The 18758-nt window shown below is 44.8% G+C and overlaps 1 protein-coding gene across 1 annotated transcript in view; it reads right to left on the bottom strand.

The window, feature by feature from the left end:
• SVOP (SV2 related protein) overlaps nt 1-491 on the bottom strand; it is a 51923-nt gene extending 51432 nt beyond the window's left edge. Inside the window, exon 1 of the mRNA XM_035016719.1 lies at nt 305-491. Within this exon, the coding sequence (XP_034872610.1) occupies nt 305-491 (187 nt within the window). The remainder of the gene's footprint in view (nt 1-304) is intronic.
• Nucleotides 492-18758: the final 18267 nt, after the last annotated feature.

Raw genomic sequence — 18758 nt, 5'->3', positions numbered from 1 at the left:
CACCATCATCATCACCATCACCACCACCATGATCATCGCCATCATCACCATCATTGTTGCTGCTGCCCTCAGCTGAGTGTTATGCAATGAAGCTGACTGGCGGGGATTGTGATGTAACTTTATCTGCTGGAGGAAGCCATGTAGGCCCAGCCCATACTTCCAGCACCACCTCTGGGCCCTCCGGGCCCTCCTACCTGCCCCTTCACTAGATGCCTCTGAGAGCACGATCTGGGGAGATAACTCTGGCATTTCAGAGCCCCTGACTGTGGTCCAGGCTGATGTCCCAACTGCAGAGCCCTCTCACCGTCAGTGGGATTAGCAAACTCCTTGGGTACAGCTGCCCCATCGTCCAGCTCGACGGCCTCTAGGCCCACGCGGACCCCTTCAATCTGGACCTCATGCTCTCCCGAAGCCGCGTCATCCTCTGACCTTGCACTCTCTCCCGTGCGACGGAATTTCACCACCCTAGAGGACAAAGCAAATCTGGTCATGATAGCTAGAACGTCCCTTCGATGGCCTTGCTGCACAGCTCTTGGGCCCAAGACAGGTGAAAGGCTTTTCCTCATGGTCCAGAGAATAGAATGGATGTGGGGGGAGGGACATTGGCATTTCTATTGAGTTGGACTGGTGGGGGTGTGACAGCTTCAAGAGTTGCATATCAGGTCTGCCACATACATTTGTATAGGTTGGGCACTGCACAACTCCAGGGGGACCCTACTCACATGTTAGACAATGTCAAAGAGAATTTCTTTGTTCTAGATGTAAATACTGTTTGGAATCATATGTGTTTCAGAATTTAGATTTGTCTCTCTGTATGGAACAGAGGTAACAATTTGGTTACCTAGGGGTTACATTATGCCCACAAAAAATTGCCCACACAGTATTTTTTTAACTTAAAGTGGATGTCCATGTTTTTAAATTGGGAGAATTAATGTAAAAAGCCAGACTCCTCATGTCTCTTCAAAAAGTAGAGTATCTGGGGAACCTGGCTGGCTCATGTAACTCTTGATCTCAGGGTTGTGGGTTTTAACTCCACATTGGGTGGAGTTAAAAAAAAAAAAAGAGTATCTGGTCATCTGGGGCCCACATTCCTGTAAGGGAGCCATGTGGCTAGATCTGTCCTCCCTGTAGACAGGACGCACCATGGTTGATCACAGTCTCTTCCTCTCCAAATTACCTCTAGCCCTGAGGGTCTCTTGCCATTTATCCTCATATGTGTTCTGTATTCCTCTTACTTGGCGCTTACCCATTTGTCTGGCCTTGGTAGGCCTTTGAGTTTGAGACCCATTGACTCCATTTTGCAATACATTCCTTCAAATTATGCTATTTCTTGTTATCCTGGACAAGGCTTGATTTCTCTGAGCAGCAATCTCTTCATCTAGGGGCTCAGCAGTGAAATTACCTGTGTCCTTCCAACCCCCTCACTCCCAAACACAAAACTCTTGCTGCTGTCTGCCCTGTGCTGGGTTTTGGGGTCACAGCAGAGACAAAATAGAGTGTCCCTCCCATCACAGGGGAGAGTGATATTTTTTTAAAAATATATTTTATTTATTTACTTGAGAGAGAGCAAGTGCGAGAGAGAGAGAGCGCTCACACAGAAGGAGAGTGAGAAGCAGAATCCCCATTGAGCAGGGAGCCCAACACGGGGCTCCATCCCAGGACCCTGAGATCATGACCTGAGCTAAAGGCAGACGCTTAACAGACTGAGCCACCCAAGCATCCCAAGAGAGTGATATTAAATGAGTAATGCCCATTATTATCAGGGCTTTGAAAAAAGAAGTGTGGGATGTCATGGACATGAATGGCTAGGGGGCAAATTTGGGCAATGTTTTAACAAGGTAAAACAGGAGAAATATCTAAGTAAAACATAATGCTATTATTATTATTATTATTTATTACTTAATTAATTAACTTGCATTCTTCCAAGTATTTCACCAAAGAATAACTGGGGTCCTGGCATAGAAAGGGTAAACTTGGAGAGGAGAAAACCATAGATGAAATCACAGCAATTTTGTAAATACCTGAACCCCACTCGCTGACAAGGTTGGGGCCTGGAAAGCTTGGGCTAGAACCGTAGCGCAGAGCACTATGGTGCACTGTCGGGTTGGGTCCCACTGAAGCCTGGAGCTAACACTCCATCCCATCTAGCACCACCACCATGGTCCAGCAGTATCGAGCTCATGTCCCAGCTCTGTGCTAGCTCGGTGCTAGCTGGTGTTTTCCATGCACTCGATCTGCTGAGGTTGGGATCATGACCACCACTTTCCAGACAAGAAAAACGGAGGCCCCAGACGTCATGTGACTCACCCACAGTCACACAGCTCAAGAGACATGGAGCCAGGGTTCCGCCTGATGCGTGTCAGATCAAACCCTTGTATTTCCAGCCAAAGACAGGATGCTCCCCCTCCAAACCTGTCTATTGCTCCCTACCTACTCTAATTTTTATTCCATAAAAATATTTTATTTTGAGATATTTAAAGCATATACAATTATATAGAAAACAATGACAGAAATATTTTTGCTTCTGCCCGTCCAGCTTAAGAACCAAACACTTCTATTAGGTTGAACCATGGAAAATTGCCAACATTCGACCATAATTCAGTTGAAGTCACCGTGACTCCTTTCTGGTTTCCTTCTCCCACATCTTCATGGGTAATGCTCGTCCTTGATCAGGGGTCTTTACGTGCATCATTATTCGATTTAATCCTCACAGAAACAAGTGGTGGTGACTATTGTCATTCCCACTGGCTAAGATATATCTAGAGTCACTCTGAGCCTCAGTGTACCTCCTCTCTAAATTGGGTGTGATGATTGTGGCATACATTGGATTCCTTAGAAGCAGAGCCTAAGGTAGGATTTTTTTTTTTTTCAGTTGTGGTCAAGTATACACAAAATACAATGCGTCATCTTCACCATTTATAAGTGTATAATTCTGTGACATTAAGCATGTTCACACTGTTGTGCAACCATCATCACCATCCATCTCCAGAATTCTTCATCTTCCCAAGCTGAAACTCTACCCATTCAGCACTAGCACCCCATTCCCTACCCCCTCCAGCCCCTGTTAACCACCATTCGACTTTCTGTCTATGAATTTGCCTACTCTAGGTGCCTCACGTAAGTGGAATCATACAGTATTTGTGCTTTTGGGACTGGCTTCTTTCACTTAGAATAACGTCCCCAAGGCTCATTTATGTTGTAGCACGTGTCAGAATGTCCTTCCCTTTTCAAGGCTAAATAATATTCCATTGTATGGCTATACCACAATTTTTAAACCATTCATGCATCGGTGGACACTTGGGATGCTTCCACCTTTTGGCTGTTATGAATAATGCTATGAACGTGGTGGATGTGCAAGTATCTGTTTAGTCCCTGCTTTCACTTCTTTCGGTTCTATACCCAGAGGTGGAATTGCTGGATCATATGATAATTCTGTGTTTAATTTTTTGAGGAGCCTGCATATTCTCTTCCAAGGCAGCTGCACCAGTTTATATTCCCATCATCAGTGAAGGGAGGTTCCAATGTTTCTACATCCTTGCCAATATTACTGTGTTTCATTCTTTGGATAAAATCCATTCTAATGGGTGTGAAAAAGTATCTCATTGTGGTTTTGATTGGAGTTTCCCCCAAACTGAGCATCTTTTCATGTGTTTATTGGCCATTTGTATATCTTCTTTGAAATAAATGTCTGTTTAAGTCTTCTATCCATTTTTAAATCAGGTTGTTTGGGGGTTTTCATTGTTGTTGGTATATATTCTGGATATCAGTCCCCTATCTAAGATGTGATTTGCAAATATTTTCTCCCATTCTGCAGGTTGGCTTTTAACCCTGTTGACTGTGTCCTCTGATGCACACAAGTTTTTAATTGTGATATAGTCCAGCCAACTCCAATGCCATGAGTCTTTTTCCTTATATTTTCTTCTAAGAGCTTTTCATAGGGTTAGGTCTTTGATCCATTTTGAATTGACTTTCTTATATGGTATAAGGTGAGGATCCAACTTCCTTATTTTGCAGGTGGATATCCAGATTTCCCAGCACCAGTTGTTGAAGACTGTCCTTCACCCACATCGAATGGTCTTGGCACGCTTGTCAAAAATAACTTGGCCGTATATGTGAGGGTTTATTTCTGAGCTCTCCATTCCATTCCATCTGTCTTTCCTTAGGCCACTACCACGCTGTGTTCATTGCTGCAGCTTTGTAGTCAGGTTTGAAATCAGGAAGTATGAGGCCTCTAATTTTGTTCTAATTTTTCAAGATTGCTTTGGCTATTCTGGGTCCCTTGAGATGTCAAATGAATTTTATGATAAAGTCTTCCATTTCGGCAAAAATGAGTTGGGGATTCTTGTGCAATGATTTGTTAAGGAAGTACTTCCTTTGGGAAGTGAGGGTGACAGGACCAGGCAGGGGGACAAGCTAAATGGGTAGGTGGTTTCTGCTGGAATCCAATCCGATGGGGAGCTCTGGGATGGGAATTATGCCACGGAGAGGGTCCCACCCAGAGGTCCAAGGGCTGGGCTCACATGAGTCAGGCATTGGCACATCACCCCAGGGGTGGAGGGCATAATCTCCCAGGTTGTCCCCCAGTGAGGCGGCTCCTCTTGGCTACGGACAATCTTCCAGAACAGACTGCAGCTGTGAGCTCTCAGCAGCCAAGCCTGGAGGCACCTGGGAGCTGCACCAGCCCGGTAAAGGGGAACTAGGACAGGCACCAACAGCGTCTGCTACCAATAAGCCCCTCCAGAGTGATCATGCAGACAAATCTAAAGCACCGCACAAACATTGAATTCCCCTCCCTCAGAGTTCTCAGATAATAGCTCTCTCAAACCATACAGCTAGTTTTACTGAGCACTTGTTATATGCGCAGAGCTATGCTATAAGCCTTTCACCCTGACTATTTACCTGTGAACTAGGTACTGTTATTGTCCCCATTTTACAGATGAGGACAGAGAGGTTAAGGCAGTCATTCAAGGTCACACAGCTTGAAGGAGTTGAGGATCTTGGCTTTCTTCCTATTAGAGCCCTAGGTCTTAATCACTGGGCATCAGTTTCTCTCCCCAGAATTCACATGTGCCTGGGGAATGAACGTGAGGCCTGAACTGAACTGGCCTGTGTAGGAGATTTGTCAGACAGCAAGAAATGTTCTAGAGCAGGAATCAAAAAGCACAGCTTCATTCCAGCCTGGCTGACAACTCTGTAGTTCATCACATTGGTGCAGGGGGTTTGATCTGGATGGAGCCTTAGAACCCCCACAAGGCCAGTCACAATACCAGTGGCTGGGCCTCACTCCCAGAGGGTCTGATTCAGAAGGTCTTAGCCAGGAACTGAGGTTTTGCATTTCTGACACATTCCCAGGTGGTGCTGCTGTTGCTGATCTGGGGACTGATTTAGTGCATCTGAGCCAGACGAATGATTCTGCTGTCTTCCTGCCCCATGCCAATCATGAAGCAGTTGTGCTGAGGAACGGAACCCCTGCTCTGTTGGCTGAGGTGGGTGCCTGCCTCATCCGACAGGCCCAGAACCCCTGAGATACAGACTCAGACAAATGTCCCCGCCACCTGGAGCTGGAGTGTCCCTGAGAGCCAGGAGACAGGTGTCACCTGGGAGCAAAGTCCAGGAGACAGACTGCCCTAGGCCCAGAAATCTGGTTAGCAGTTGGGGTCTGGGGCTTCACTTAAGCAGCCTTTGTCAGCAAGAACACGGTTTTATTCTGAGTATGTATTTATTGGAGGTAGCTTTAGGGGGCCTGCTGATGGAGAGCATAGGCGTATTCTCAAGCCAGTGGTATGCCTATAAACGGAATGTCAAATAAAACCCCCCAAACCATAAGGATGTGTAGCATACGACAATATCCAGGGTGTATATGTGACCCATTTCAACCTGTCAATGGTTAAATAGCAGGCTCCCAAAATTTCTGATCATTTCACGATCAATTTGCTCTTAGAGCTGCTACGAGTAGACCATAGCACGCCACTGTATAGAAGTCGTGAAGGCGTTGACACCTGCTACAACAGGGAGGGGTCTTGAAATGTTATGCTGAGTGAAAGAAGCCAGACACAAAAGGTCGCATGTTGTAGGATTCCATTTAGGTGAAGCATCCAGAACAGGCAAATGCACAGAGATGAGACAGGAAGCAGATTAGTGGTTGCCAGGGGCTGGGGGAGGGGGGATGGGGAGTGACTCCCTGATGATACAGGGCTTCCTTTTGGGCTGATGAAAATTCTCTGGAACCAGACAGAGGTGACGGTCACACACCATTGTGAATGTACACCCATGTGCACTGCAGCATTATTCATGATAGCCCCAAAGGTGGGAGCAATCCAGGGGGTTATCAGTAGCTGAATGGATGGATAATCAAAATGTGGTCCATCCACACAATGGAATACTATTCAGTCTTAGACAGGAAGGAAGGACCGATGGGTGCTAAAACAGGGGTGAACCTTGAAAACGTCATGCGAAGTGAAACATGCCAGTCACAGAATGTAGTGATACACAGAGTGTGTCAATTTCATAGAGACAAAGTAGAATAGCAATTGCCAGGGGCTGGGGAAGGAGGAATAGACAGTGTTTAATGGGGTTAGAGTTTCAGTTTGAGATGAAACAGTCCTGGAGATGGATGGTAGTGCTGGTTGCACAACAGTGAATATATTTATTGCAACAGAATTGTACACTTATAAATGACTAAAATGATAAATTTATGTTAGGTGTATGTCACCATCCAAAAAAAAAAAAAATCCTCAACCCTTAATACAGCCACCAATGCTACTAGAATCCATTGGTTCATTTATTCAACAAATATTTTATTGAGCACCTGCCTTGTAGCAAGTCCAAAGGTAATGCTGGGATTTCCAAGGTGAGCCAAACAGACTTAGGCTCCTTCCTGTGGTGTTCATAGTCTGCTGGGGAGGGGGGCGGGCATTTAAAAAGGGGTGTGTGTGTATCACTACATATCTATCTTGCACATTGTGAGAACTGCTACAAATAAACTGCATGAAAGGCTAGCTGGGGGTGGGGGTGACATTTCCACTCTGCAGTCCGCTGAGTAAATGGGAAAGAATTGCAAGTAAGTGGGACTCCCTGTCCCCAAGAAGAAACCCCCCAATCAGAAACATAAACAGCCCCCAAGGTATTCGTGGGAGGTGGAAATATAGAGAAGTATCAGATGAGGGAGGGACATGGACATTTATGTGCATTATCACCTCACTTTCAGGGGTAAAGGGAAGGTCAATGGATCACCCTTGACTCTGAGGGGAACCTCATGGAAGGAAATGACTCTGCAGCCTGATAATCTTCCCTGAATCCTGCTTGCATCACACCCTCACCTCAAGGACTGTCTGGAGTTCCACACCTCGTTTCCGTGGTGGAAAAGGGACCGCTGTGACTTTGGGGAAGGTACTTTGTGATAGCTTTAAAAATTTTAAGTGCTCTGTGCTCCCACTCAGAATTGTGCTGTTGGCAGTTCATTGCAGGGACAGACACGAGTAGGCAATGACTTACCATGCAAACAACAACTGATACGCGTTGTTAGCCTGCCATGTGTCAAGTGCCATGTTTGTGTTCTCCATTGATTCCCTCATGTCATCTTCGCTGTCACTAACCCCGTTTTACAGATGAGGACAGTCACGCCCAGAGAGGCTGGGAGCTCGCCTAAGGTCAGCAAGTGTCTAAGCCAGAAGTTGGCAAAGCCACCTGACTGCAGAGTCCCTACTCCCAACCGCTCTGCTACAGTCCCTTCTGGTGCTGTTTGCAGCACAACCAGAAACAATCATCAGGAGAGGAGTGATTGCGTAGATTACGGCACAGCCACTTAGGAAAAGGTGGAAAAAAAATTTTTGTTTGTTGATCCGTATCACAATATCACAACAGTACAAGTGTCCATCGATCGATGGATGAATGGATAAAGTGTGGTGTGTACATACAATGGAATATTAAGCAGCCTTGAGAAAAGAGGAGATCCTCACACATGCCACAATGTGATGAACTTTGAAGATATTCTGCTAAATGAAATAAGTCTGACCTGAAAAGACAAATAGTGTGTGAGTCCACCTATGTGAGGGGGCCTAAAACAGTCAAATTCACAGGGACAGAAAGTAGAATAGCAATTACCAAGGGGCTCGAGAAAGGGGGAGTTAGTGCTTAATGAGGACAGTTTCAGCTGGGGAAGATGAAAAGTTCTGGAGATGGATGGTGGTGATGGTTGCACGAACGTACTTAACACTGCTAACTGTATGCTTAAAATTGTCGAAATGGTAAATTTTATCTTACGTATATTTTACCACAATAAACACACACACACACATACACAAGAGTTGATCTGTAAGAGTCAACAGGAAAAGATTGTTGGGGCTTATTATTTTATTTTTTTGGAGAGAGAGAGTGGGAGCAGGGGTGGGGGGAGGGGCCAAGGGAGAAGGAGAGAGAGAATCTTAAGCAGGCTCCACACCCAGCACAGAGTCTGACTTGGGGCTCGGTCTCATGACCCTGAGATCATGACCTGAGCTGGTCTGATAATGCACATAAATGTCCATGTCCCTCCCTCATCTGATACTTCTCTATATTTCCATCTCCCACGAATACCTTGGGGGCTGTTTATGTTTCTGATTGGGGGGTTTCTTCTTGGGGACAGGGAGTCCCACTTATTTGCAATTCTTTCCCATTTACTCAGTGGACTGCAGAGTGGAAATGTCACCCCCACCCCCAGCTAGCCTTTCATGCAGTTTGTTATTTGTAGCAGTTCTCACAATGTGCAAGATAGATATGTAGTGATACACACACACCCCTTTTTAAATGCCCGCCCCCTTCCCCAGCAGAAATCAAGAGTCGGACGCTTAACCGACTGAGCCACTCAGGTGCTCTGGGGTTTATTATTAAATACACTAGAAAATGGTCCCGTGATCTAGGTTCTCTGTTACTGAGCTTTAAGTGTGGTCTTGAACCAGGAGCCCCAGCATCCCCTATAGGTTTGTTAGAAATTCAGAGTCCCAGGCCCTGACCCAGACCTACTGAATCAGCATCTGCATTTTAACCAGGTTCCCAGACAATTTGTATGCGTGTTCAAGTCTGAGAAGCACAGCTGTGAAGTATTTGTGTTTCCACAGTCCTAGGTGTTCTGGAAGGATCCCTAACAAACCAGACTGGTTGCTTCTGGAGAGAAGGACTGTATTGGGAATGGGGACTTTTTGCATGGGAAGGAAATTTTTTTTGCTTTTCATTTTAGACCTTTCTGCAATGTTTGCAATTTTTAACCTGCGCATCTATTACTTTAGCAATCTGTACAAATAACAATAGCAACTATTTACAGAGCTCTTGTTGATCATGTGGCATCTGCTAAGCATGTTACGGATGCTTTCATCTGTGGAATGGGAATGACAATGGGATTGCAGGACTGCTATGAAGGTTAAGGGGAAAATCGTGGGCATTGCGCTTCCTTTGACCTGGCCCCACTCAAATCACCTTTCTGCTTGAGCTCGGAGTATACGGACCTTTGTGAAATGTGACTCTGAGAAAGTGGCTTACCTCCCTGCAGTTGTAGGCCAGGATCTGTTCGCATTCCTGTGAACAGGCACACCACTAGAAGCCAAGGCACCTTTATTTAGGAAAAGTTGTTTTAAGACAGATATACAGAGAGACCCTTGACACTAAATTACACTCAGAAATTGACCAGGCTACATTTTGAATTGGTCTGGTTCCTAAAAGTATTTATCAACCATCGGAGCCGAGATTTCCCAAGGGGGCGGGGGTGGGGTGGGGCAGGAAATGTGATACGAAAGAAAAATCACAGTGACATACGTTAAGTGTATGGGGGCTCTGAAACAGGTTGGCTCACAATTTTTTGGCATTTGTTGTGTATATACAGCATGTAATTTACCAAAATAGCAGAGAACATTTATTTCACATAATTTTGCTATTTAAAGAAGAGAAGAGCTCGAGGAGATGGCTGTCAACTTAAAGGTCTTGTTTGTACCATCATGTAATTTCACTCCAGTACCTTAAATTAGGGTCTGAGACTTGGTTAGGGTATTTCAGATAAGGAAGTTTCTTCTCTTTTCATCTGAGCTTCTGGACTTTGATCCTCTGACTTGATGAATCTACCAAACCAAAAAGGAAGCTTACTCCTAACTGATTTTCACAGGGTGGCATTTAGTGTCCTGTCATGAAGAGAGGTGGTCTGCCCCAGGGGGAAGAGAGTCCAACTCTGGCAAACAGACTGACCTGGGTTTGGATCCCTTGTCATGCCCCTCCGTTGCTGTGTGACCCCGGGTAGGTTACTTAAATTCTCTGAGTCTTCGTTTCCTCCCTGATTGGATGGAGACGGTAATGCCCACCTCACAGGGTTGCCATGGAGACGAAAGGAGTCAATATAGAGAGAGCGTCTCGCCAAGCCTGACACAATCCTTCAGTATTTCAGTGTTTACCGAGTGAGTGCTGACCGTGTGCTGAGTGCTGGGATAGATACCAAAGGGGACAAAAATAATAGATGTGGTCCCTGCCCTTATGGGGCTGGTGCTCTATTTGGAGAGATGATAAACAAAGAAACTGTAATAGATTTGCAGATGCATCGATCTTGAGAGGGAAACAAAAGGGGTGTCAAGATAAAGAACAATTGGAGGAAGGAGGAGTCAGAGTAGACCTCCCTAAGGAGGCTGATCAGGATCAAGAGGGCAAGGAACGTGGTGCACAGATGGTGGGGGGAGGGGGAGAGCAGGGAGAATGGCTGGTGCAAAGGCCCAGAGGCAGGACCAAGGTGTGGAGGTTGGAGAGACGGGCCAGATCACGCAGAACTCTGGACACCACAGTGAGGATTTTCCATGTTCTGCTGAGACTGAGGGGCCACCACTGAAAGCTTTCAAGCAGGCAAGAGAGGGTGGAAGATGATTAGAGTTGAGCTTGAGAAGAACTCATTAGGCACATGTTTCCACAAGAGGAGGAACAGATTGTGAAGAGTGTTTTAAAATATGATTTTATTATTATTTAGGTATAGCAAGGCCAGCAGATCAAGAGACGACTGCTGGGGGGAAAATACCCTGTAATACTCCCAGATTGTAAGAGGAGCCTGCCACACCTCAGGTGCCATAGGGGGAAGCACCTGAGTTGGTAAAAAGGCAGAGGGAGTGAAGGGGAAAAGGTGGGCAAGAGCCCTTATCCTGACTTACACAGGAAAGAAAAGGCGAGGCAGGGTAAGCAGGCTGGGGACTGGCCAGTTTGAATAATGTCAGCGGGTTCTGGGGCACAGGGGCTGTCTGGTACTTGGCCCTGGGGGTGATGAGAACAGGTGGAAATTGACTCTGGATTGGTTACTTTGTGCACGAACACTGGCAGGTGAATCATTGCTAGTTAACTTGGGGAGGGACAATTCCTCCAGGGTCAGCAAAGCTCCAGGATGTCAAAACTCTAGACTGTAGAAAATAAAAGGCATGCTTAACACAGAAGGATGGCAAGAAAGGAAGTGGGGAGACCAGGGAGGCGGCTGTGTGGTCAGCTGTGTGAGAGGTGACAGGGGGACTACAGTGGGGGAAGGATGGAGGGGATCTGAAGCTTTTGTCATTTGTCCTCCCTCCCCACCACCCCGCAATCAGGAGAGGAAGACATCTTTCCTGGGATATCCATCTGCAAGGCATAACAAGTGCCCACTTGTTTGGGGAACTCAGTCGGCAATACTGACGACAGCGCACCTCCATTTTGTCCCAAGAGCTCAGCTATGTCACACAGGGACTTCTTTGGAATCTGAGACCTATCGGCAAATGGGATTAGATGCTGTGGACCCAGAGCAGTGGAAATTGCCAAGATCCCTTAAAATAGGACTTGCTATTTATTTCCTTCAAGACAAGACCTGGGCACTCCCTGATCTCTGTGATTTGGGAAGCACCTTTTCAGGGGCTGGACCTCTGTCTTCAAATATTTGAGGTCTGGGCATGTGAAAGATGGTGCTTGTTCAACTTGGACCCCGAAACCAGAGCTTGAGCTTCTGGGTATGGAGAAGAGGGGAGCAGATTTCAACAGTCTGGGGAGCCTTCTTAGGCAGAGAAGTCCAGAGATGAAAAAGGCTGCTTTTGAAGGCAGTGAGTTCACCTTCATGAAAGATGGTCTAGGAGAGTTGGGTATCCATCTGAGTGGACCCAGGGGTGATGATATTTAACATGTAGCACTTCGGTATGCCTACATGCTATATATACTTACTGTCTTATATAATCTCTTCAACAACCCTGGGAGGAAGGTGTTATTAAAATCCCCAATTTATAGACAAGTAAATAGAAGCTCAGAGGTATTACACCAATTGGCCCAGGCTCCCTAGAGAGTAGATAAGGTATTACAGTCACTGGCCTAAGTGACCACAGCCTGTGGTCTCAACCAATTAGCTGATGCTTCTCTGAGGCCAAGAACACCCCTAGAGAACTGATTAAAATGCCAATTCCTGGGTCATTCTCCTGACCTAACACTGGTGCATCTCCGCAGAGTAGAGCCCAGGGATCTGAATTTTAACAAGCCATTGATGGTGGCCACAGAAGTTTGAAAGCCATCACTTGATGCCCTCCTGCCCTGGATTGGGGAGATAAGGTCTGAGGGTTTGGATACAATGGCTTTTAAGGTCCCTTCCATTCCTGAATCTCTAGAGGTCCATAATTAAAGGAAATTTTAGTTTTCTGTGGATTTTGTTTGTTTCTTTTTTTTTTTTTTAAGATTTTATTTATTGGCGAGAGAGACAATGAGAGACAGAGAGCATGAGAGGGGTGAGGGTCAGAGGGAGAAGCAGACTCCCTGCTGAGCAGGGAGCCTGATGTGGGACTCGATCCCGGGACTCCAGGATCATGACCTGAGCCGAAGGCAGTCGCTTAACCAACTGAGCCACCCAGGCGCCCGATTTTGTTTGTTTCTATTTTCCTGCCAACCCCACCGACCTGCATTGATCTTGTTCCCTGGGTAGTGGACCACTAGTTTATATTCTGGACAAAAAGTAACAATCACAAATAAATAGAGTTAACTTTTATTAAGCCCTTACCATGTGCTGGTACCTCCACTAAGCACTTGAGACTGAGGCCTGGAGAAGAAAAGATTACCTTCCAATTTAGCAGGAAAGGCAGGATTTGAATCTGGGTCTGCTTGAGTAGAGAGGCCCCTGCACTTGATCATTCTGTGCCATGGCTTCAGTGGAGGGGGGGCGGGGGACAGAGGTCTGTGCAACAACTTTCCAGGTAGTTTGTCTTTGTAACTCATTCATTCATTCAATAAGCATGCCGTGACGACCTTCTGTGTGTGAGACTGAGCTCTTGTCCTCATGGACTTTACAATCTTTTACCAAAGGGATACTGAGGATGGAGGGATGTGCACAAGTTGCTGGAAGAACATGTACTAGGGTCCTGACATGAGTAAGGTCAGAGAAATGAGGTTGAAAGAGAGACCCAAAGATGCTCTAGAAATAGAGAGACTGAATAATTCATTGCCTATACTAAAATACTTTAGAGTTGTGGTTCTCAATGGGGTGTGATTTTTGTCTCCTAGGGGACATTGGCAATATCTGGAGGCATTTTTGATTGTCACAACTTGGGGGGACGGATATGGCGTCTAGTGGGTAGAGGCCGAGGATGCTGCTAAACATCCTATAATGCATAGCACAGCCCCCCACCACAAAGTATTATCTTGTCTAAAATGTGAAGAGTGTCAAAATTGAGAAACCACGTACTACAGAGTAAAAGAGATATAATTAATAATTACAACAGAATAATTTCCATAAACCAGGATGGTACCAGGCACACCCATGTAGAGAGCTTAGAATCATAAAGTTGAAAATGCCTTTAAAGGTGGCCCAGGCACTGCTTAAGTGTCAGGACAGTAAATACATTGCCTAAGATCACACAGTGATTCACACACAGATCTGCATAAATCTTTTAGACAGCCAGAGAAGAGTTTGATTGGGGCTGTAAAGCTACTCTCTAGATCAGCAGAGCCTGGGACGATCCTCCCCCAAACCTAAGATTGTTCCCCTTAAGTCACTAAAACACATATCCCCTAGAGATGAGGCTGGCTGGCATGTGTTTGAAATGATGGGGTGTGAACAGCTTTGAGCTTGAGGTTTTAAAAGGTTTTGGTGGGTTGACCTTGAGGATCCCTAGGCTATTGAAATAACTCTTTGCTTTTTTTTGCCTGTGAAGTGAGTGATAATGAACATTTTCTTAGTGTTCTGAAAAGGAGGCCATGGCTTCTAGGTGATGTTGGAGGTTAAGGGAAACAAATCTAGAGTGGAGGAAGACAAATAACACCAGCACTATTCATTGAGCCCTTACTTGGAGCCAGGTACTGTGCTAAGAACTTCCCAGTGATGACTATCCTGATCTTCACAACAGCCCTGCCATGCAGATACTGCCATTATCTTGACTTTATGGAAGAACGCCCAGCTTTTGGGAGGTGAAGTCACTAGCCCAAGGCCACCCAGATGTTTGAACCCAGGTCTGCCTGCCTCAGAGCCCACACTTTTACCCCTGCTGTTGATTAAGCTCAGGAGAAGTCAGTGGGAGATTCCTTGAGGTAATAGATTTTTTTAAAAAAAATATTTTATTTATTTGACAGAGAGAGATACAGCGAGAGAGGGAACACAAGCAGGGGGAGTGGGAGAGGGAGAAGCAGGCTTCCCGCTGAGCAGGGAGCCCAATGTGGGACTCGATCCCAGGACCCTGGGATCATGACCCGAGCCGAAGGCAGATGTTTAACGACTGAGCCAGCCAGGCGCCCCCCTTGAGGTAATAGATTTAAGTTTAATCTTGACGACAAAGTTTGTAAGAAAGGAGGGAGAAAGAAAGTAGATTGGGCAAACACAGGATAAAGTTCTAACTCATTGTTACAGGCTACAGGGCCCTGTATGGCCTGGTCCCTGCCATCCTCTGCAGCCTCCCTTGAGCCACTAGTTTCTTCTATGTTCCCTCCACTGGCCTGATTTTGAGATGCAACACTTTTTTCCTACTTCAGTGCTTTTGTCTACACAGTTCCCTTTGTCCATAATACTCTTCAGCCTATCTCTTTCCTTGGATGACTCCTATACATCTCTGGGGGCTCAACTGCAATGTCGCTTCCTCAAGGAAACCTTCACTGATCCTCCCCCCCACCCCATCTAGAACTAGTCTCACTGCACCCTGCACTTTTCCTTTACAGCCCTTAAAACAATTCTCATAATTATTGGGCAATGATATGTGTTCAATGTCTGCCTCTCTCAGCACCAGTCCAGTGCTGTCCAATAGAATTTTCTGCAGTTATGGAAATGTTTTAGACCTGTGCTGTCCAATGTGGTAGCCACTAATCACATGTAGCTATTGAGCACTCAAAATGTGGTTAGTGCAATCGAGAAAATGATTTTTCAAATTTCACGTATTTATTTATAAGTTACATTTTATATTGTATATTATACTATAGAAATGATTTCATATCCAAATTACATAATTTAAGTTTAAATTTAAATAACCACATATGGCTAGTGACAACCGTATTGGACGTTGCAGCTCCAGACTGTGACTTCCTTGAGAGCAAGGACCATGTCTATCTTAGTTGTAGAATCCCTTGTATCTAGGATGGTGCCTAAATGAATAAAATGAATGAGTCAATCAACCAATCAACCAATGTAGTCTGCAAAAGTTGCTTTCAAGAAATCATCCTACAAAGGAGAGACCTAGAGAAGTCTGACTTGCACAAGGTCATACAATAAGGCAGAACTAGATACAAAATCTTAGACTCCAGGGGTGCCTGGACAGCTCAGTCATTAAGCGTCTGCCTTCGGCTCAGGTCATAATCCCAGGGTCCTGGGATGGAGTCCCACATCGGGCTCCCTGCTCTGCGGAAAGCCTGCTTCTCCCTCTCCTACTCCCCCTGCTTGTGTTCCTTCTCTCGCTGTGTCTCTCTCTGTCAAATAAATAAATAAAATCTTAAAAAAAAAACACAAAACCTTAGGCTCCAGAATCTCCTGTACATGGTACTGTGCCTAAATGGACAGCAGGTGAAAGGCAGAGGTTGTTTGGGGCCTAAAATGAACCATCCTAGAGCTGTGTGAAGGAGCTCAAGTGTAAGGAGGGACTGTTTCCTTAGGCACCCTCATCCCCCTTTCCCCTCCCTGAACCTTGTAAACTACTTAGTGGCTTATAATATATTAACACTTGGCTTCCCACAGGACTAAGTCTGTTCCAAAGTCCACTCTTGCCAACCCTCTACAGGGAATTCTGATTTTTTAAAAAAACCATATTGCTCTCAGGAAATCTGTTGCCTGCAATCTGTACACAATATACACAGGGTGTGGTTTAAAAAACCTCTAAGTCGTGATTTGTAACCCACTCAGATTCATGTAGCTGTTCCTTTTACTTCACTCCTTTTTTATAAATAGAAGTCAACACGTTTCAGGGCTAATTCTGACTTCATTCAAATTGCAGATTACGATTTTGAAGATTCCAGCATAGGGAGTCTCTATACATTTTTATAAATGATTTTTTGAGATGTAATAATAATATTAGTTAATATATGTTGAGTGCTTTGTGTCTACCAGGCGTTCAGCACACATTATCTCACCTGATCGTTACAGTAACTCTGTGAATCAAGGACTATTGTGAGCCCCATTTTATGGTGAGGGAAGCTCAATCTCAGAAAGGTTAAGTCACTTGCTCAAAGTCAAATAACCGGAAAGTGGCAAAGCCAAGATCTGAATTCTAACCTGTCTTACTTAAGAGCTAATGCTCTTAGCCAGACACAATTTGGCCTTGCTAATAGATATTACATGTATTTATGTGTTAAAGTATCAGAGAGAATAACCAAGAAACTTAACCTGCGGTTTAGGAAGACAGAGACTACCTTTTATTCTTGTACTTCTTTTTGAACTTTATTTACCCTATGTATAGATTATAATAGTACATTATATTAACATGAGTATAAAAAACTAAATTAATTTTTAAATTTAAATAAATAAAAACCTCATCATTTTTACCTCCTTTTTAATTAAGGAAGGAATTGTCACAATAGTGTCATGTCTATACTTGAATAGATTAAATATAAATGAATCTCTAAGTAATCTGCAAAGTTCACATGCTCTGACATTATTTGAAAATTTATCTCAATAAACTGCCGTTCCAATATGTATTGTATTCTTATTCTGAGTACCAGATTTCATATTTCAATTTCTGAATTATTTTTTTAATTTTGAGATAATAGGTTGTTTTTTTTTTAACATGAGATTTATTTTCAACAAAAGTGGTGTTTCCCTCAAGAGACTTACAGTCACATATGTATATTTTTATATATTCATACATCGACCTCTGGATTTTATAACTGAACATCCTTTGGCATTTGTGAAATAATGCTGATTACATAAGATATGCTATTTGTAGACCAATTAATAAAAACTTAAAAGTAAAATTTAATTAAAATTTTTAAATGAAAATTAATTTTACACCGATTGAGAAGTAAACATTAACAATACCCTTCAGTATTCAGAGCCTCAGAGAGCTGTATCAGTCACACTAAAAGTCACTTGGGAGAATTTCTCCGTGGCTTACAGAGGAAAAAAAAATTTAAGTCAAGAAAATACACATACACTAACAATGATGTATCCTTTACAACAAATCCAAACAGTGTCTACCTTTACCATCCAAATGGCTAGTGCTTCTAAAAATTAAAACAAAAATCCCCACTAATGCCCCATCCCATAGTCTTGGGATTTGCTTAACAATCACCAGTGGCTTGTAGTAGAAGAAATTGGTAAGCCCCTCCACAAGGCCCCTGTCCTTTCTGTTGCTTGGTTGTATTTCTCCAAGATTCTCAGGGTAAATTTGATGTCCCTTAAAAATTCCCATCCTCTAGCTTTGTATTCCTGATGTTCTCAAGGATAGCCTTCGACAGAGTCTCACTCTAGGTAGCTGTTACAAAATCCTTTCATTCAGGAGAAGGCAAGAGGTTTCAGCCCTCTCATTCACACACTTCATAAACAACAAGACTTTGCCCAAGCCTCCCCTCTAGGAAGGTATTCCGGCTTTTTAGAAACCACTTTGCAACAGCAGTACCATTCCCTTCCAAAAGACCTTGCAGAAAAATTAGGAATTTCACAGCATAAGAGAAAAGGCTGGGAAAAACCAATGTCATTGCATGGACTCATCAATTCAGTCCACATTTTCAAAACAGCAGCTAATGCTTTCTCTTAAAACACAGACCTCAAAAATCCCTTTAGGATTGCGAGCAATTAAAAGGGAAAACATAACACCCCCAGGTCCCCATAAGATTCTGACGGATCTGAAAAATAGAACTGAGTCAGAGATACAGAGGCTGGACTGTGAAATAGGAAAATGGCTTGTCTCCTTGGGGCCTAATTCTTTCCTCTCCAACAGTTCCTTTTACATTCAAGAAGCCATGCAGAGATGCCCCCCTGCCGGTTTTCATTTTTTAAAGGAAAGCCTGTCTGCCTCTCCCTCGCCCCCATGATACTCACGGCAGCTGCCTTAGCTGGAATAAGTCCTCCTCCATGTCCGCGCTGCGCCAGGACGAGCCCTTTTCATGGCCCTTACATGGTGTTGGTGGATGACGAGCGGTCGGGGTTTCAGCACCAGGGTGCTGGACAGCTCCCGCGCCGCTTCCTCCCTTGGCGGCAGCTGTTCAGGGGAGGGAGCCGCCGGGGACCAGCCCACGAGACAAAGCCGCGGCCGCCAGGAGAGTGGGCGGAGAGGAGGAGGCGGAGGGCAGAGCGAGCTGCGCGGGGAGAGGGGGCGGGGAGAGCCCTTCTGGTTAGAGGAATTTACAGGCTCTCT

Source organism: Mirounga leonina, unplaced genomic scaffold (genome assembly GCF_011800145.1).
Source record: "Mirounga leonina isolate KUSES-001 unplaced genomic scaffold, KU_Mleo_1.0 Mir_171, whole genome shotgun sequence".
Lineage (NCBI taxonomy): Eukaryota > Metazoa > Chordata > Mammalia > Carnivora > Phocidae > Mirounga > Mirounga leonina.
The sequence above is the reverse complement of the archived record's forward strand: the minus strand, read 5'-3'. Positions and strand labels throughout refer to the sequence as shown.